The sequence below is a fragment of the Salmo salar genome, chromosome 14, assembly GCF_965601325.2.
Source record: "Salmo salar chromosome 14, fSalSal1, whole genome shotgun sequence".
Taxonomy (NCBI): Eukaryota; Metazoa; Chordata; class Actinopteri; order Salmoniformes; family Salmonidae; genus Salmo; species Salmo salar.
The window spans coordinates 69189927-69207641 of NC_138304.1; the positions used below are offsets into that span (position 1 = coordinate 69189927).

Here is a 17715-nt window from a genome sequence, read left to right on the forward strand (position 1 = left end):
AATACATGAAAGTCTAAATAACTGTTCGAAACCCAAATATAAATCATCAGGTTTTCATTGATTTGTCTAGTTGGTGCTCCACACACACAAAACATGTTTGACAGAACAGGCAGTGCACATCCTAACACACACAATAGCAGTAATTGTTCAAGATGGACATCCCTGATTTAATGTAACCATCTCCAAGATAGTTGTATCAGCTGACTACATTGTCCAAGTCAACAAATGCTGCCTTGGGATTTAAAATTGATCTTTGGTACATGATAGTGGCATTGTCATAAAATGACAGTGTCTTATCTTTTGTTAACCTAAACTGAGTAAGGAGGGGTTTTTCAGGAGTCCCGTCTCCTCAAGACTGCTATTGCTCAGCCAGTAAACTGACGTGACCTGTTCTGCTCATTGAGAGAATGATGCCATCTACTGACAGATTAATGTAGTACATCTAGTTGTGATTGTGGACTAGTTCTATTATACTGTACATGAAATTCTCTAGAGCGGCAGCCCTGTAATCATACAACTCATTTATTATACATTGCAAATGGAGCAGAAGACTAGCATTTGCCCTGTGTGTCATGTGTGGTGTTTGGGTAAAAAGCAATAAAGGAATGGAGAGAGGAAACACCAGCGTATGATATAGGCATAAAATACCAATTTATTACTTTGCACAATAACACAAATATTCCCTGCAGGCTAAAAAAAAAAAAAAAAAAAAAAAGTTTTCAACATGTCACATAGCAATACAGCGAGTGATTAGGCGCCTTAGTGGGAGGGGCCTGAGGAAGCCCCACCCCCTCCCCAGCAGGTCAGACAGGGTACCTTTCTATTGCTATTGGACAGTCACACAGCTCAGACCACTAGCAGAAAAAACAGCAGAGCTACACCCCAGAATAAAGAAGAAAATTAAATTACACAATGTCAAATAAACCTGTAGTCATATCAAAGAGGAATTAAAAAATAAAATCATGCTCTCTTTCAAACGGGGCACAGAAAGAATGGTTCGTTAAAAAGGTTAAAAAGGAGGTATTCCTGTGGCCGTGGACGCCTTGGGCCGAGGCCCCCCACAGAGAGGAAGTGCGCTTGTGTGGGTGGCCAGCAGGGTGGCGCCACGAGACAGGACAGCCCCAAGAGGCGTGGCAGGGGCACAAACCAGGAAGTGGAGGCCTAAATGGACGCTACACTGGGGCCTGTGCGGGGGCGAGAGTTCAAGTCTTTACCGGGCCCACTTTTGAAGAAAGTACCTCGTTTGTCTTCGGGCCACGACACAAAGGCTCGAACGCTCAGCCTCTAGCGGCCTGTGCCTCCGTTTTTTACTGACATTTGTGTAGGAATCTTTAAAATACGTCTTGAGGAGAGTGGACAATATTGCTAGCCTATAACAGTCTCACTAAATTCATAAACATTTAGCATATTCCTCCTGTCTCTTAATAAATATAATTCTAAAGAGATTGTTTTAGAGACAATACTCTGGCATGCAGGTGAGCAAAGTCTAAATGTTACCTTTTTTTATTTTTTATTCTCAGAGCCTAAAGAGCTAGTCCACCGAATGCACATTCCCACTGATTGATACAGGCAAAAAAAACAAGTTACAGAAACACAAACTGCGATAGAGAGCAGACCAACAGCCACGTCGACAAGAAGAATTATAGCTTTTTCCTCATTCGAAAACTGGATTTCGGGTTAATATTGCTTTGCAATGATAATATGTTAAAAACTGGGAAGTAATTACCACCTTTGGATCCCCTGCTAGGAAACCACACCCACATCCTGGACAACGCTCCAGTCTGGTCACACCCACAGGAACACACTCTGCAGACTACCACACCAGGCTGAATCAACGCAGCACCCTTGCCACATGGGGAAACTAGTGCACGTCTCCACAACAGCTTAGCCCCGCCCCTAAAACTTACTGCATGTAACGCCTGGACCGCCACCATGCTCCCCTCCCATAGGCAAGCGCCCACGCCCTCGACAGGTAGGCGCTCAAAACTCATTCATAGCAAACCTGCTGCTTAACGTATGGTTTATTACAAAAGGGTTTTTCGCTGAGCCAACCCCCCCTGACGAGGCGTGCACGCCGCCGTCGAACCCCCCCCCGCCCCATCCTCACAGCGAGTTATGCACAACCATAACCACGACTGTGGTTAAATTGGATCTTTAACCGCGGTCGTGACTGGTCAGGTGTCATTAGATCCAAGGGCAGTGCTTATGCTTTATGTTCATATCTGGTGTTCAAAACATTATTTCATTCAGAAATAACAGAAGTTTAGACTCGGATAGATATACTTGTTCAAATACACACAAACTATCATAGAAACACATTATGAAGTTCTAAAAATGTAACTCATTGCCTATTGCATACCTCTTTTTACCACTGTCTGTCCCAGTTTCTTCCTAATGCCAGCTCGGATTGTCACCTTTCATCCATTCGAACCGAAACCCCCTGCTGCCAACAATACTCACCAGATGAACACTGACGGTAGCCTCCTGTTTTACCAGTCAGGAGTAACGGTAATAGATCAACACAGATCTTCCCTACTGGAGAACACAGCCAAACCATTCCCTACTACCATAAACTACTACATAACTGAGGAGCAGAAGGGCGCATAAACTAATACACCTTGGGCCTCCCCACGCCGGAGGCCCCACTTTGGGCCTCCCCACGCCGGAGGCCCCACTTTGGGCCTCCCCACGCCGGAGGCCCCACTTTGGGCCTCCCCACGCCGGAGGCCCCACTTTGGGCCTCCCCACGCCGGAGGCCCCACCTTGGGCCTCCCCACGCCGGAGGCCCCACCTTGGGCCTCCCCACGCCGGAGGCCCCACCTTGGGCCTCCCCACGCCGGAGGCCAGAATGCTACAAAGTGTCCAACTCTAAACCCAGCCACTGATCTCCTAACTACACATCTGGTTGCTGCCGGTCTGATAATTATCATAATCGTAGATAAGAACATTAACAACAACAATAAGAACAACATCAAATATACCAACTATATCTGAACAATAGTTAAGATTAGCCACAAAAACAGTTTTATATTAAACTCTTACAAATTCTGCTTTTTGATTTGTATGTATAAATGCATAAAGGTAAGAGAGAGTGCCCTCTGTTGCTTACCTAGCGTCCCCGGTCAGTGCAATGAATTGGCCGGTAGCAAAAGAGACCCCAAAAGTTAAGTGAATGTGTTTTCCTGCTCTGAAAAATTCAGACGACTAGCGCCTTGCTAAAAAACATGCTCCACCCCAACAATGTCAAAACCGATGAGACAAACAAGTTTAAGGGATGGATCCCCTTCCTCACACGGGGCACCAACTAAGGCGGCTTAGCCCAATGCCGTAAACCCTCACGAAGCTCTCAACCATTCAATAGGTCCCAATGCCCAGTCAGCCACACCGGCTAAACCACGGTTGCTACTGCTACACATATACCCACCGGCCTCTGTGAAGCCTGTATAGTTCAATCTGTTCTATAGATGTAAATATTTATATATATGTAATGTGTGAATATAAAAACATCAAATCTGAGGCATTTACAGCAGTTATCTCCTTGATTTTCCCTTTACAATTCAGTGGCCTGCCATGAAACACACACACACACGCAAAGACACACACGCACACGTATATACACAAACACACTTATTCTTCGCTAAATGGGAGAAGAAAGAGTAATGGGTATGGATACCCAGGTGACCTCGCTTGTAAAAGACTGAAGAAAAGGAGAAAGGAAAAACATGACCATAAAAGGAAAAAAAATCTCTTCTCAAAAAAAGGTCCACCCCACCCATGTTTCCATACCCGCCATGACCCCCACCAACCCAAGACCTTATGACAGATTTTCACCCAAAGGGGCTTTGAGGTAAAAAGTAGACAGAGTCCTGCTTAGCTAGGAGAGCTGCCACTGACGATTGGCGTCAGTCCGATCCATTGCTCAGTGTTACAATAAAAAAAAAAGACATAAAAAAAAAAAAAAAAAAAAAATGGCTCAACTTGTGTATGCGTGTATTTGCTTTCTCTGTACATTGGAAACCCCACGGTCTCTCAGTGCCGGATTGCTGGTAGAAGGCGGCTCGATCGGGAATGCCGGATGTCGTTTTTCCCGAAAAGGAAAATACTCCATTGGCACACTTCACTGGCTTCGAACCGCTTTGGTGCAGATCAAGACGCAAGAGAGAGAGAAAGATAGAGAGAGAGACTGGCAAAAAAGAGAAAGAGAGGAGAGAAAGAGAAGGGACAGAACTGCAGCCATTGCTGGCGTGGCTCAGGCGAAGTACATGGTGTGCTGGGTATCATAGTGGATCTGGACTGCCTTGGCCAGGGCCAGGGGGTCCCGACCGTTACTCTGGCCCGACACGTGGCTGCCCTCCGCACTGCAGGACAGGACAAGAGAAAGGGGTCAGATACATGATAAAGTAACAGAAGCACAACTGTTTGGTTCCACCATTACAACAACAACAACGGTCATATTGAACAAAATCTACCAGAAGGTATTTGCATCAACATGCCAAACAAAAATGGTATATTCAGTAAAGCTAGACGCATAATATGTTGCAGATATAATTCTAATATATAGGGCAGCTAATACAGCCCATTTGTGTATGTTCAGGATAAAATACCATTTCATTTACCTCTAATTACTGGGACAGTGATGCATGTTTTTTTTCCCCTTTTGGCTCTGTACTTCAGCACTTCTGATTTGAAATGTTACAATGACTGAGGTTAAAGTTCAAACTGTCAGCTTTAATTTGAGGGTATTTCCATCCATAGCAGGTAAACCATTTAGAAATTACAGCATTTTTTATACATAGTCCCCCCATTTTAGGGGACCAAAAGTATTGGAACAAACTCAACAAATTTGTTGGATGTGCTTGCTGTTTGTTTTGGATGCATTTCAGATTATTTTGTGCCCAATATAAATGAATGGTAAATAATGTATTGTCATTTTGGAGTCACTTTTATTGTAAATAAGAACAGAATGTTTCTAAACACTTCTACATTAATGTGGATGCTACCATGATTACGTATAGTCCTGAATAAATCGTGAATAATGATGAGTGAGTAAGTTAGACACACAAATATCATACCCCAAAAATGCTAACCTCCAGTTATTGTAATGGTGAGAGGTTAGCATGTCTAGGGGTATGATATTTGTGTGTCTAACTTACTCACTCATCATTATTCACGATTTATTCAGGATTATCCATAATCATGGTAGCATCCACATTAATATAGAAGTGTTTAGAAATGTATTATATTGTTATTTACAATAAAAGGGACTCCAAAATGACAATACATTATTTACCATTCATTTATATTGGGCACAAAATAATCTGAAATGCATCCAAAACAAACAGCAAGTGGATCCAAATTTGTTGAATTTGTCCCAGTAGTTTTGCTCCGCTAAAACTGGGGGGGACTACCTACAAAAAGTGCCATCATTTCTAAATGGTTCACCCGATATGGATGAAAATACCCTCAAACGAAAGCTGACAGTGTGAACTTTAACCTCAGTCATTGTATCATTTCAAATCTAAAGTGCTGAAGTACAGAGCCAAAATAAAATAAAAATGTCCCAATAACTACAGAGGGCACTGTATATCTGTGATACCTCTCACTATTCAGAACGTGTGCCTTGCCACTTTCATCAGTACCTGTCGTGATCTTTGTCCACCAGGTGGTAGCGGGCGCGGAAGGCCACCAGCCGGGCGTAGTAGGCTGGCGCGGGGATGGAGACTGAGCGGGTGCAGCGGACGTAGGTGTGGCAGAGCTGGTAGGTGAGCAGCTGGAGCTCGTCGGCCGTGAAGCAATTGTCGTCCCACAGGACGTGGTAGTGGGAGGGCCGGCTGGTGCCCTGGATCCCAGCATGGCTGCACAGGTAGAAGTCAAACTCGGAGGGGTGGGTGATTGTGCTGTCCACCGTGGTTCCGGCTGGAACGTTGCCACTCTTTCCAACCTGTAGGGGGAGATGGTAGCGATTAAAGACACTGGATATGCTGGGGTGCACAACCAGTCTAACTTCAGTTGTGTCTAAATCATGAATCTAGTGAAATGTCAGCTCAGATATTACTCCAAAGATAGGAGTTTTGAGAGATGCATTTAAAAAGTATTGGAACACTGCCAAAGCCCTGGAACAGATGTTTCATCCACAAATGGTTTACAGATGGGTAATCTGATCCAAGACCTGCGGTTAATTGCACCCTCTACATCAGGGGTGTCAAACTCAATTCCCGGAGGGCTGGGTGTCCTCGCACCTCCCATGTACTTGATCGATCATTTGAAAAGGTAATTGCTTAGGAAGTTCCCTCAAAAACCACAGACACAGCCTTCCAGGAATGGAGTTCGACACCCCTGCTCTACATGGGTCTCCACTCACCCTCTCGGCCTTGTCTGAGCAGAAGAGGCGGGTGTGGTGGCGTTTCTGAACCACGATGTAGGTGATGCCCGGTCGGTAGTCCTCCTCCAAGCTGATACAGGCCTTCCTGATGGCGATCAGCTCCGGCCATGCCACCTACACACACAGCCACCCACACAGACACAGAAACAGTGAGATTCACATTGCATGGAAAAATGAACTAATATGATTCTCTGGTTGAGGCAAAGTTGGCTGCGTTTACACAGGTAGCTTAATTCTGATCTTTTGCCAAATTATTGGCCAAAGATCTGATCCGATTGGTCAAAAGACCAATAATTGAGCAAAAGATCAGAATCGGGCTGCCTGTGTAAACGCAGTGAGCTGTTATATCCAGGGCACTGTGGCACAAATCACTAGGGACCAAACTTGTTCTCTTCTTTCCTTTTTTTCTATACATGATATCTCAAGTTGTAGAGACAGGGTTAATTGGAGAGGGAGCTCCGTCTGGATATACTTTGAGTCAGTACTGAACCGTCAATGCCCAATGTCCAACACTGATAGGAGACCATGGTTTTGCTGGGGTGCAAGGGGTCGCACCTTTTAACCATTTAAAGGGATAAGCAGCCACCGACGCAAAATGAGAAATCATAATGCAATGTAATTCAATGGTCAATTCAGAACAGAGTCAAAACTGAAAACCCACAAACCGAAACGACACGCATCAGACCCTCCCAGTCACCCCCTCCTCACCTGTTTCATTTGGCCCTCGGACACGCCGCCGCGGTAGTAGATGATGCGTGTGGGCTTGAAGCGCGTGGACTTGTAGAACTGGATGAGCAGCTCGCGCACCATGTTGGTCAGGTCCTGGATGACCTCCTGGCTGTACAGCTGCTCCTGGGACAGGTCCTGGCGCGACGTCTGTACGCGCACCGTGGCACAGTAGCGGCTGGGGTGACCGTCCATGCTGCCCACCACCGCCGCGATGGAGGGCTTCTTGCCGTCGCCGGCTGGAGGGTGAGTGACGTCCGCCCCCAGGAAGATGACAGGTTGCTGGAACACAGAGGGTCTGGAGGTAGGGAGAGGTTTACATTATTTACATTTTTTAAAGATATGGCAATAAAATAAACATACAGGTGTGTGTGTATGAGTGTTGCTTTGCTCTTAGAGCAGAGGTATATAGGTCTTCGGCACAATACAGAATACATTTGAGAATTGATCGACATGTTATGGACATAACAGAATGTGGATAGGCAATTGTATGTTGTGTGGGTGTATTGCGCTTTCATTGATGATTAAGCAGTGGGCTGTTTTATTCACAGTTGTACTGTATCAGTGTTGCCTTTAGGCAATTTCTTCAAAGCCATGAAGGCTTGGAAGACCATCGTGAGAACAACATCACTTGCAGCGAGACACAATCTTGAGTATACTACATTGAACAAACACATAAACGTAACATGTAACCACACCAGCCCAGGACCTCCATATCCAGCTTCTTTAACGGCAGGATTGTCTGGGGGGGGGGGGGGGGGGGGGGTGCTGAGGCGTATTTGTCTGTAATAAAGCCCTTTTGTGGAGAAAAACTCATTCTGATTGGCTCCCCATGGCTGCACCCCTGCCCAGTCATGTGAAATTACATATATTACAGCCTAATGAATTTATTTCAATTTAATGATTTCCTTATATGATTTGTAACCCTTTAAAATTGAATGTTGTGTTTATATTTTGTAAGTATATATGAGTGAGGTTCAACCTGAGCTGTAATGAGTGTGTGTGTGTGTGTGTGGTTGCCACCTCTGATGGGGCACAAGGACGTTGTTGATGCCACCCAGTTTGGCGTTGATCTTGAGGCAGAGGTTGGAGAGGGTTTGGGGGGACGTCTTCACCACGTTCTTCACCTGGACACACTGAGTGGCCATGCCCAGGAGAGTGTCTCCTACCCGCTTCACCTCCGCTGTGGCACCAGGACCATAGGGACACAGAAAAGTAATTGAGCTCTAATATTGTCAAATGCAAGGTAAAAAAAGTAGCTAGCAGATTGGTTCTCTTAACATTTTAAGCATGAGGAGTGAACTAGTGTTCCTCCAGTCACTAGTGGAAATTGAGGGGGGGGGGGGGGGGGGGGGTTTGCTCCCCTGTTAACTCGAAATGACACAACGACAAGGTTCCAGTTTAACAAAGTTTACTATACCGTATGAACACACTACAAGGTAGCCATTCCACTCTAGGCTAGGTCCATCAACGAACAGACTTCCTGCGCAGGCGCACTCTTGACTGAGTGATAGCCCCCGTAATAACAGAAATATAGGGATACTTAAAACATGAACTTAACAATCTCCCCCTTTTCTTTAAAGACAAATTAAACATCAACAACATAATTAAATGTCCAAGTATTATTCAAGTTCCCCATTACAAATGGGTTGTGTGACAGTTTTTATTTGTATTACTCCAGCTGACACTTTCCATTACTGAGAGCCTGTAGGAGGAGAGCCTGTAGGAGGAGAGCCTGTAGGAGGAGAGCCTGTAGGAGGAGAGCCTGTAGGAGGAGAGCCTGTAGGAGGAGAGCCTGTAGGAGGAGAGCCTGTAGGAGGAGAGCCTGTAGGAGCACAAGACCGGATGCTCCTTTTTCAGTCAGACAGTCACTGTTCCTTTGTGGTCGACCACAGAATCCGCTGGATTCTCTGTGCTTGAATAAGTTCCTTGATGCTGCTAATCTCAAGACGAAGTCTTTTCTCTGTGACAGACTTGGTTGACTTCAAAGCATCAACTAATGAGTAGCTGTCAGTGACACAAACTACAGGTAGAATGTGCCGTTTTGTCTCACCAGTGGTAAGCTCTGAGAACAGAGTTACAAGAAAGATTGCATTGTCAATTCCATCCGCAAGAGCAAGTGTTTCTCCAGCAAGTGTGCTTCGGACAACCCTTCTGATCCTTTTTGACTGCCAACAGATAGGTGAGAATCTTCCTCCTTCACCCATTAACATGATTAGATGTCCACCTTGTGTGCCTCCATGTGTAAGGTTCCCTAGCGAAGCATCTCTGAAGACAACTGGTTTCAAAGAGTCATCTTTTCCAACATGCTGAAACTTTAAAGCCACTTGTTGTGATTTCAGTTTACGTACTTTGTTTGCCTAATGAATGGTTTGTACAGTGGCGTGTTTTGTGTTGGATGCCAAGTTGCAACCATCAAACATTACATCAGGTCTATTCTGTCTAGCAACCCATAAAATTTGACCTCTTTGACCTCAATTGATCAGGTTAAATTCCAGAGGGGAATTCCTTTGTACCGCTCGTGAAGAATCCATGCGAATGGATTGAAGATTCTTGATATAGCTCTCCTGTTGCATCAGTATTGTCCCATCAACTGTAATAAACTCTACCAACATAACGGAAATGATCATGCTCCTCACGGCCGACCTGGAAAACAGCTTTGAGGTTTGGAATCACAGTTGTAGCAAAGGTCTGTGAGCCACCCCAGATAAAGTCATCAACATGACAGGCAAGTACTCCAGTCACATTGCAGTCTTGATCAAGCCAATAGAAGACTGCAGGATCCACTTGTGACAGTTTTCCACCTGTATTCAGCATTGTTGCCTTGACTTTGTTGTACCAGTAGAGTGATGCATCTGCCAGTCCATACACACACTTTTTTAGTTTCCACAGTGTTCCTTCGCATTTAGCTTCAGGCGGAGGTCGGATGCGAATGTCCCTTGACAGCTCTGTTCCCTGCAAAAATGCATATTTGATGTCTATGGAATTAAGTTTCCATTGTTTCTGGCAGATCACTGTCATCAGCAATCTGAGTGACTCTGAGGCGCATGTCGGTGAGTCTTTTGGGAGTTGTTTAGCAGCCAGCTCCTCAAAACCTCTAGCCACTAGACGTGCTTTAGGCACTATACCAGTTAAGGATTCTTTAAGGGTACACACCCACCTTGTTGAGACACATTTTTGGCCAATGTCTTTGACTTACTCAAACACTAAATTTTTCCTCCAATTACTGAGCTCATCTAGCTTAGCTGAGTCAAATGACACGTCCTTTGTTTCAAGTACATCATCATTTTGAATGTCATTCTGTTTTTCTCGATTTTCCATTGGTTAAATTCTGAGAATATCTACAAGTGACAGGTCAGCTGACCCTGTTGTACCAGAAAGTGTAACTGGTTCAGAGTACTGCAAGTTGTACCAGTTCTGGTGTTTTCCTTTGGCTTTTCCTGCTCGTCCAATGACGGTTTCTGTATGTGGAATACCACTTTCTCTGTCCATGTATTTAACAGTTTGTCCAGTTTTCAGATTGGAACAACCATGTTCTCTTAACTTGTTATGGATAGGGGGCAGTATTTTCACGGCCGGATAAAAACGTACCCGATTTAATCTGGTTATTACTCCTGCCCAGAAACTAGAATATGCATATAATTAGTAGCTTTGGATAGAAAACTGTTTGAATGGTGTCTGTGAGTATAACAGAACTCAAATGGCAGGCCAAAACCTGAGAAGATTCTGTACAGGAAGTACCCTGTCTGACCATTTCTTGGCCTTCTTTGTCATCTCTATCCAAAACAGAGGATCTCTGCTGTAACGTGACATTTTCTAAGGCTCCCATAGGCTCTCAGAAGGCGCCAGAACATTGAATGATGACTCTGCAGTCTCTGGCTGAAAAACAGTAGCGCATTTGGATAGTGGTCGATCTGAGAACAATGAGACGGGTGCGCGCGTGCACGTGAAGAGTCCATTTTACTTTCTCAGTCTTTGAACAAAAACAACGACTCCCGGTCGGAATATTATCGTTATTTTCTGAGAAAAATCGCATAAAAATTGATTTTAAATAGCGTTTGACATGCTCCGAAGTACGGTTATGGAATATTTAGAATTTTTTTGTCACGAAACGCGCCGGCGCGTCACCCTTCGGATAGTGTCTTGAACGCACGAACAAAACGCCGCTACTTGGATATAACTATGGATTATTTGGAACCAAACCAACATTTGTTGTTGAAGTAGAAGTCCTGGGAGTGCATTCTGACAAAGAACAGCAAAGGTAATCCAATTTTTCTTATAGTAAATCTGAGTTTGGTGAGTACCAAACTTGGTGGGTGTCAAAATAGCTAGCCTGTGATGGCCGGGCTATCTACTCAGAATATTGCAAAATGTGCTTTCACCGAAAAGCTATTTTAAAAATCGGACACCGCGATTGCATAAAGCAGTTCTGTATCTATAATTCTTAAAATAATTGTTATGTTTTTTGTGAACGTTTATCGTGAGTAATTTAGTAAATTCACTGGAAGTGTTCGGTGGGAATGCTAGTCACATGCTAATGTAAAAAGCTGTTTTTTGATATAAATATGAACTTGATTGAACAAAACATGCATGTATTGTATAACATAATGTCCTAGGAGTGTCATCTGATGAAGATCAAAGGTTAGTGCTGCATTTAGCTGTGGTTTTGGTTTTTGTGACATTATATGCTAGCTTGAAAAATGGGTGTCTGATTATTTCTGGCTGGGTACTCTCCTGACATAATCTAATGTTTTGCTTTCGTTGTAAAGCCTTTTTGAAATCGGACAGTGTGGTTAGATAAAGGAGAGTATTGTCTTTAAAATGGTGTAAAATAGTCATATGTTTGAAAAATTGAAGTTTTCGGATTTTTCGAGGAGTTTGTATTTCGCGCCACGCCCTATCATTGGATATTGGAGCGGTGTTCCGCTAGCGGAACGTCTAGATGTTTAACACGTGGCTGTTGTTGAATGTTTTCCTCATTTGAACGCTCAACAGTATTATCTGTGGCATGTTTGAAGGTCTCTGCTTCATTTCCGGTGTCAGTTTCAGTGTTCATATCATTGGATGTGACATCTGGTAGGTTTGTGTCTGTTACTGTCTCCTTTTCATTAGGATGATTCTCAGCAACAGCCCCTCTATCTTGTTGATCATTTACTTTCTGCAATCTTGAGTGATGCACCCTGACAATGGTGCCTCCGTCTCACAAATATCACCACACCATCTTGGCCAATGACTACTCCCGGTCCATTCCACTCTTGACAGTCAACTCGTTTGTAGTACTCTTTGTTTCCAGTTTCGTACTTCTCATCGGTGGGTCGTTGCTGTTTACACAGAGCCCTGCGAATTCTTTCTGAACACTCTGCTTCAGTGAACGCTTTTCTCGCTGCATGTAGTGCTGAAAGGTGCTGTCCCACCCATGCACTCACACTGGCCCGTGCTGGTGGATTGTCAACCAGTACAGAGGGAAGATTAGGGTTCTGCCCGAACGAACACTAGTTGGTATGGGCTGTAACCATGAACATTGTGCATTGAGTTTTTTGCCATCGAAGCCCAATCTAGGGCTGTGTTCCAGTCACATCCATTGTCTTGCTTCACTTTCAGCATGATCTCTGTGAGTGTTTGATTATGTCTCTCCAGAAGTCCATTGCTCCATGGACTGTATGCAGCAGTTGTCTTTACTTCCATGTTGAAGTTCTCTGCCATTTCTCTTATTTCATTATTATTGAATTCTCCTCCATTGTCACTGTACAATTTCTGGGGCGGGCCATGGACACATATCCAGGAATGAATGAAGTGCTTGACGATGTCACTGGGTTTCTTTGTATTCACAATGCTTCCAGCGCTGAAGCGTGTGAAGTGGTCGATTATGTGAAGGTACCACACACTTGGTGCTAACTCATCTAGATCTACAGCCACTGTTTCATTGTATTTGGAAGCTAGTGGCAAACCAACAGCTGGTTTGGGCTTAGGTTTACTGTATTTTTGACATGTCTCACAACTGTTAACTATCTGCTGTAGAATAGAAATACTCTCATCATCATTATTCCCTGAACTGCTGAGTAACTTCTGAAGTCTGTCAACTGTAGCATGTCCAAACTGTTTGTGAAGCTTTAACAATACTGTGTTTTTCTTTTGTGTTCATGTTCTCTGTGACTGTCAGAATCTCCATGTGCTCTGTGTCCGTCAGAATCTCATTTTTGCATGGACTCTGTGTGATGTCTTTGTCTAAAATGTTTACACAATAGTGGCCTGAGGTAGTAAGTTCAAGAGTCACTGGTTGTTTGAACATCACTGCCTTGTCATTGTTTATGTCTAGTACCTGCCTGCCTTCTTGAGGGAAGCGTTGCTTAATAGTAAGGGGATATCTGTAGGGACCACCTCTGTTTCAATGTGACACTTAGTCTGACACATTTTTGCTGGTATCTTAACTCGCTTGATAGAATGGACAATTCTCCCATCTCCAAATTTGAAAGCTCTGTTGCTTGGTGTGTCAATCATATTTTGTACTTCTTTCATTTTTAGTTCACTGACATAGCCATCAAGCCATTTTGCACCACACACTGTCCGTGTACATGCAGTATCAATCACAGCAGATCCTAAGGATTCAACTATAAAACTCTCAGTATCAGAAGCAGATTCATTTGAAAACAGTGTGATGTTACACTGCTCTATATCTGTGTTTACATTTTCCTCTGTTAGTTTAACTTGTTCATTTTTATGAGGACAGTCTTTAACCCAATGGTAAGTGTTTTGACAAATAGCACATTTTGATCTCCTTCCATATTTGTCCATTGGATTTGTGCCGGGAAATGGCGCCCTCTTCTGGTTGTCTTGAGAACGTGACTTGTTGGCGCCTTTTCTCTGCTGCTCAGTGTAATATGCTGCGTCACTCACTTGCATTCCATCTGTTAACGGTGCGACAGACGTCTTTTCACCCAAAAATTATTTTTAGTGCCGACGTCATTGATTCAAAAGTCCGTACAGTACAAGCAGTCAAAGCCAACTGTTTCTCCCGACCATCTAGACAGGCAGTATCTAGCAACTTGAAAGCTAACACTGCATTAGGGAGAACCATGTCGTACTTGCGCATCCTATTGTACCGCTGTTCGAAATCAATGATGTAGTCCGTCATTGCAACCAAAATATCTCTCGTAACACTGTCAAAGTTTGATTATGCCTCGTTGCCACGGTCTTTCTCTTCTTTAAGAAATACAGAATCCAGTGCTCTGATCAAATTTCCCATACCATCATCATTGTTCAAATCCTCAACGGATATTTCCAGTGCTGTATCTCTCGCTCTTCCCTCGAGCGATAATACCACCAAAAGTGCTTGCTTTTTCGCGTCCAGATTAGTAACCCGTGTCCAGATTCCAAGTTAATTTTTCCAACTTTCGTACGACCTCTTCTCGTCGAAGCGGCACATTGTAGTTATTAGCCATCCTCTGCTACCAATGTTAACTCGAAATGACACAACGACAAGGTTCCAGTTTAACAAAGTTTACTATACCGCATGAACACACTACAAGGTAGCCATTCCACTCTCGGCTAGGTCCATCAACGAACAGACTTCCTGCGCAGGCGCACTCTTGACTGAGTGATAGCCCCGTAATAACAGAAATATAGGGATACTTAAGTTCATGTTTTAACACCCCTACCACCATTTTCAAGCCTTCCAATTATATTTGATCAAATATCTTATACAAATCCATAAGAGCAAATGCATTTAAAAAAAGACACTAGGAAGAGACGGACAACCTAGTTGAAGTTAGTTTTGACCTTCTTTCAACATAATAGATTTCCCCAAATAAACAATAGATTTCCCAACTAAAGTAGCATGAAAATGATTCTTACCGTAGACAGGGGTTTTGCCGGGCAGGATGACCACGATGAGCTGCAGTCCCACATAGGACAACTTGAGGTGTTTGAACATGGGTTCCACGCTGTCCGCTCCCTGGGCGTATTTACAGAAACACGGCTGGCCCTGGATGGGCATCCCTGCATCCTTTGAGATCTTCCTCAGCTGGTCTGTGAAGCTCCTAGAAAACCATGAACAAACCTTCAGGGAATCTAGTCTAGAGCCAGAATACTGTTGAACAATAAGTTGAAGTTTTGTGGTCAAAATCCTAACTTAAGATATATTTGCATAACTAGTATGCATACATCAATGGGAGATGTACATAATATTTTTGATAAGCCCTCATATCTTAAGTTTGGATTTTGCCCTAAATGAGTAATGATCACCACACAGACTAAGCAGGGCTATGGAGATTTGTGGGAATAGGAAAAGAGAAAGGGTGACGGTATGTCGTCTACCATGTTGACGGGCAGATCACTCACTTGAGAAGGTCCTCTCTGCACTGTTTCTGTGGGGCGAAGCAGGCCACGGCCCACACCTTGATCTCTATCCCGGCGTAGAACTGCTTCCCCCGCATGTCCCACACGCCCTGGTTGGGCGTGGCCACGGTCTTATTCTGCGGAGAGAGTCCCTACGCTCTTAGTGAACCCCCCGGTTTAACCAGCCGACACAGCAGATACAACTCCCCAGCTCCCTGCCTGCACCACACACATGGTGCGGGGTAGAAGAAGTTGCACCTTCCCACTGAGACAGGGTCAGATCTTTTTACATACAACTAATGGGGGTGATTAGGAAGGGGTGGATAGGAGAATCTGACCCTAGATCTGTGGTTCGAGGCAACTTCTACCGTAAGCTCCTATTACACACAGTCCATCCCATTGCAAGTAGCCTGCAGGCAAAACCTCCACGTACTAGACCGCACCGGAAGCTTATTCAACAGGGCAGAACGTTCACTTATGGAATAGACACTGTACAATATAAGATGTGCCCAGAATTGTCTATTCTACAGATGAGCAAATACTTTACACTGTGATAAGACTGCAGGCTACCACCCTTCCAGTTATATCAACAACAAATTTTGCGGATACACACCTAGGTGCCATGTGTTATTCAATCAATTCCTACTAAAGCTAATATATCTATCTCTCTCTCTCTCGCTCTCAGGGTCCGTATCCACAAAGCGGATACTCAGACTAGGAGTGTTACTGCTGCTCTAGGATAAGTTATGCTTTTTAGTGCATAATGAATATATGGACAGATCCTAGATCAGCACTCCTCCTCCAAGACACTCTGTGGATACGGACCCAGATGTTGTCAGATCATTCTAGCTATGAATAGAAGTTCGTCCAGTGTTCAGGGCCCTTAGCATCTCTGCTTAATTTTGCATTATATCGAGTTAGAAGAGCGAGTAGCCTAACTATTGGGCCACCACATGTGATTCTCCAGCAAACATATAAAAATGTGCAGTTCAAGAATGAAAAAGCCCTGAAGACTGAGGTGCTGATCCAGCATTGAATCACAGATTTCCACAGTAATTACAGCAACATACTGTATATTAAACATCAGCATGATAAAACAGTGATGGAGTGACAAAACACAAGGACAGTCACTTCTCTCATCACAAACCCATTACACCTACAACAGTATAACCATAGCCGTTAAAATGGCTGAAAGATGTGCCAGTCATACAAACGAATAGTTATGAGAAAAACAATCCGTCCACATTTCAAAGGATGACGATAAGACTCAATTACCCAGCAGTCCAAAACACTCAAGAAGAGAAAGTAAATGGGCCCAATAAAATGCATAGACACCAGCAATACTGTGCCAAAACTTTTAGTACATCTCTATTAAAGCCATTTCTGTGACCAAATGTTTTAGAGTCCACATGGGGCCTACAAGAAGGCCTGTGGAAGAGGTCTACACTTACCAAACATTATTACGTTATATAAAGACTGGACGGAACTCATTATGTAGAAACCATGTATATAGCCTACATATGACACACACACACAGCACCAATCAAAAGTCTGGACACACCCACTCTTTCAAGGGTGTGTCCACACCCACTTTTTCAATGTAGAAAATAGTAAGAATATAGTGAACAAATCATAGTATATTTTATATTCTTCAAAGTAGCAACTCTTTGCCTTGATGACAGCTTTGCACACACTTGGCTCTCTCTTAACCAGCTTAACCTGGAATGCTTTTCCAACAGTCTTGGAGTTCCCTCATATGCTGAGCACTTGTTGACTGCTTTTCCTTCATTCTGCAGTTCAACTCATCCCAAACCATCTCAATTGGGTTGAGGTCGGGTGAATGTGGAGGCCAAGTTATCTGATGCAGCACTCCATTACTCTTCTTCTTGGTCAAATAGCCTTTTACACAGCCTGGAAGTGTGTTGGGTCATTGTCCTGTTGAAAAACAAATGATAGTGGGACTAAGCACAAACCAGATGGGATGGCGTATCGCTGCAGAATTATGTGGTAGCCATGCTGGTTAAGTGTGCCTTGAATTCTAAATAAATCATGACAGTGTCACCAGCAAAGCACCCCGAAACTATCACACCTCCTCCATGCTTCACGGTGGGAACCACACATGCAGAGGTCATCCGTTCACATATTCTGTGTTTCACAAAGACACGGAGATTGGAACCCAAAATTTCAAATTTGGACTCACGCCAAAGGGCAGATTTCCATTGGTCGAATGTCCAGTGCCCGTGTTTTTTGGCCCAAGCAAGTCCCTTCTCATT

The 17715-nt window shown here is 43.9% G+C and overlaps 1 protein-coding gene and 1 non-coding gene across 9 annotated transcripts in view; both read right to left on the bottom strand.

Moving 5' to 3' along the window:
- Positions 1-627: 627 nt before the first annotated feature.
- The window catches only part of ago4 (argonaute RISC component 4), a 40189-nt gene continuing 23101 nt past the window's right edge, over positions 628-17715 (bottom strand). For 6 of the 8 annotated variants that reach the window (XM_014141960.3, XM_014141956.3, XM_082961113.1 and 3 more), the window contains 7 exons: positions 15446-15594; positions 14960-15144; positions 8132-8291; positions 7091-7406; positions 6362-6496; positions 5640-5941; positions 628-4358 (listed from right to left, as the gene is read on the bottom strand). In XM_014141960.3, coding sequence (XP_013997435.1) covers positions 4250-4358; positions 5640-5941; positions 6362-6496; positions 7091-7406; positions 8132-8291; positions 14960-15144; positions 15446-15594 — 1356 coding nt within the window. In that variant the 3' untranslated portion in view covers positions 628-4249. The remainder of the gene's footprint in view (positions 4359-5639; positions 5942-6361; positions 6497-7090; positions 7407-8131; positions 8292-14959; positions 15145-15445; positions 15595-17715) is intronic. The other 2 variants (XM_014141961.3, XM_014141957.3) reach the window with 1 other exon arrangement.
- LOC123726937 (small nucleolar RNA SNORD35) lies at positions 7661-7744 on the bottom strand. The gene has a single exon (XR_006759045.1). It is a non-coding gene; the product is annotated as a small nucleolar RNA SNORD35 (small nucleolar RNA).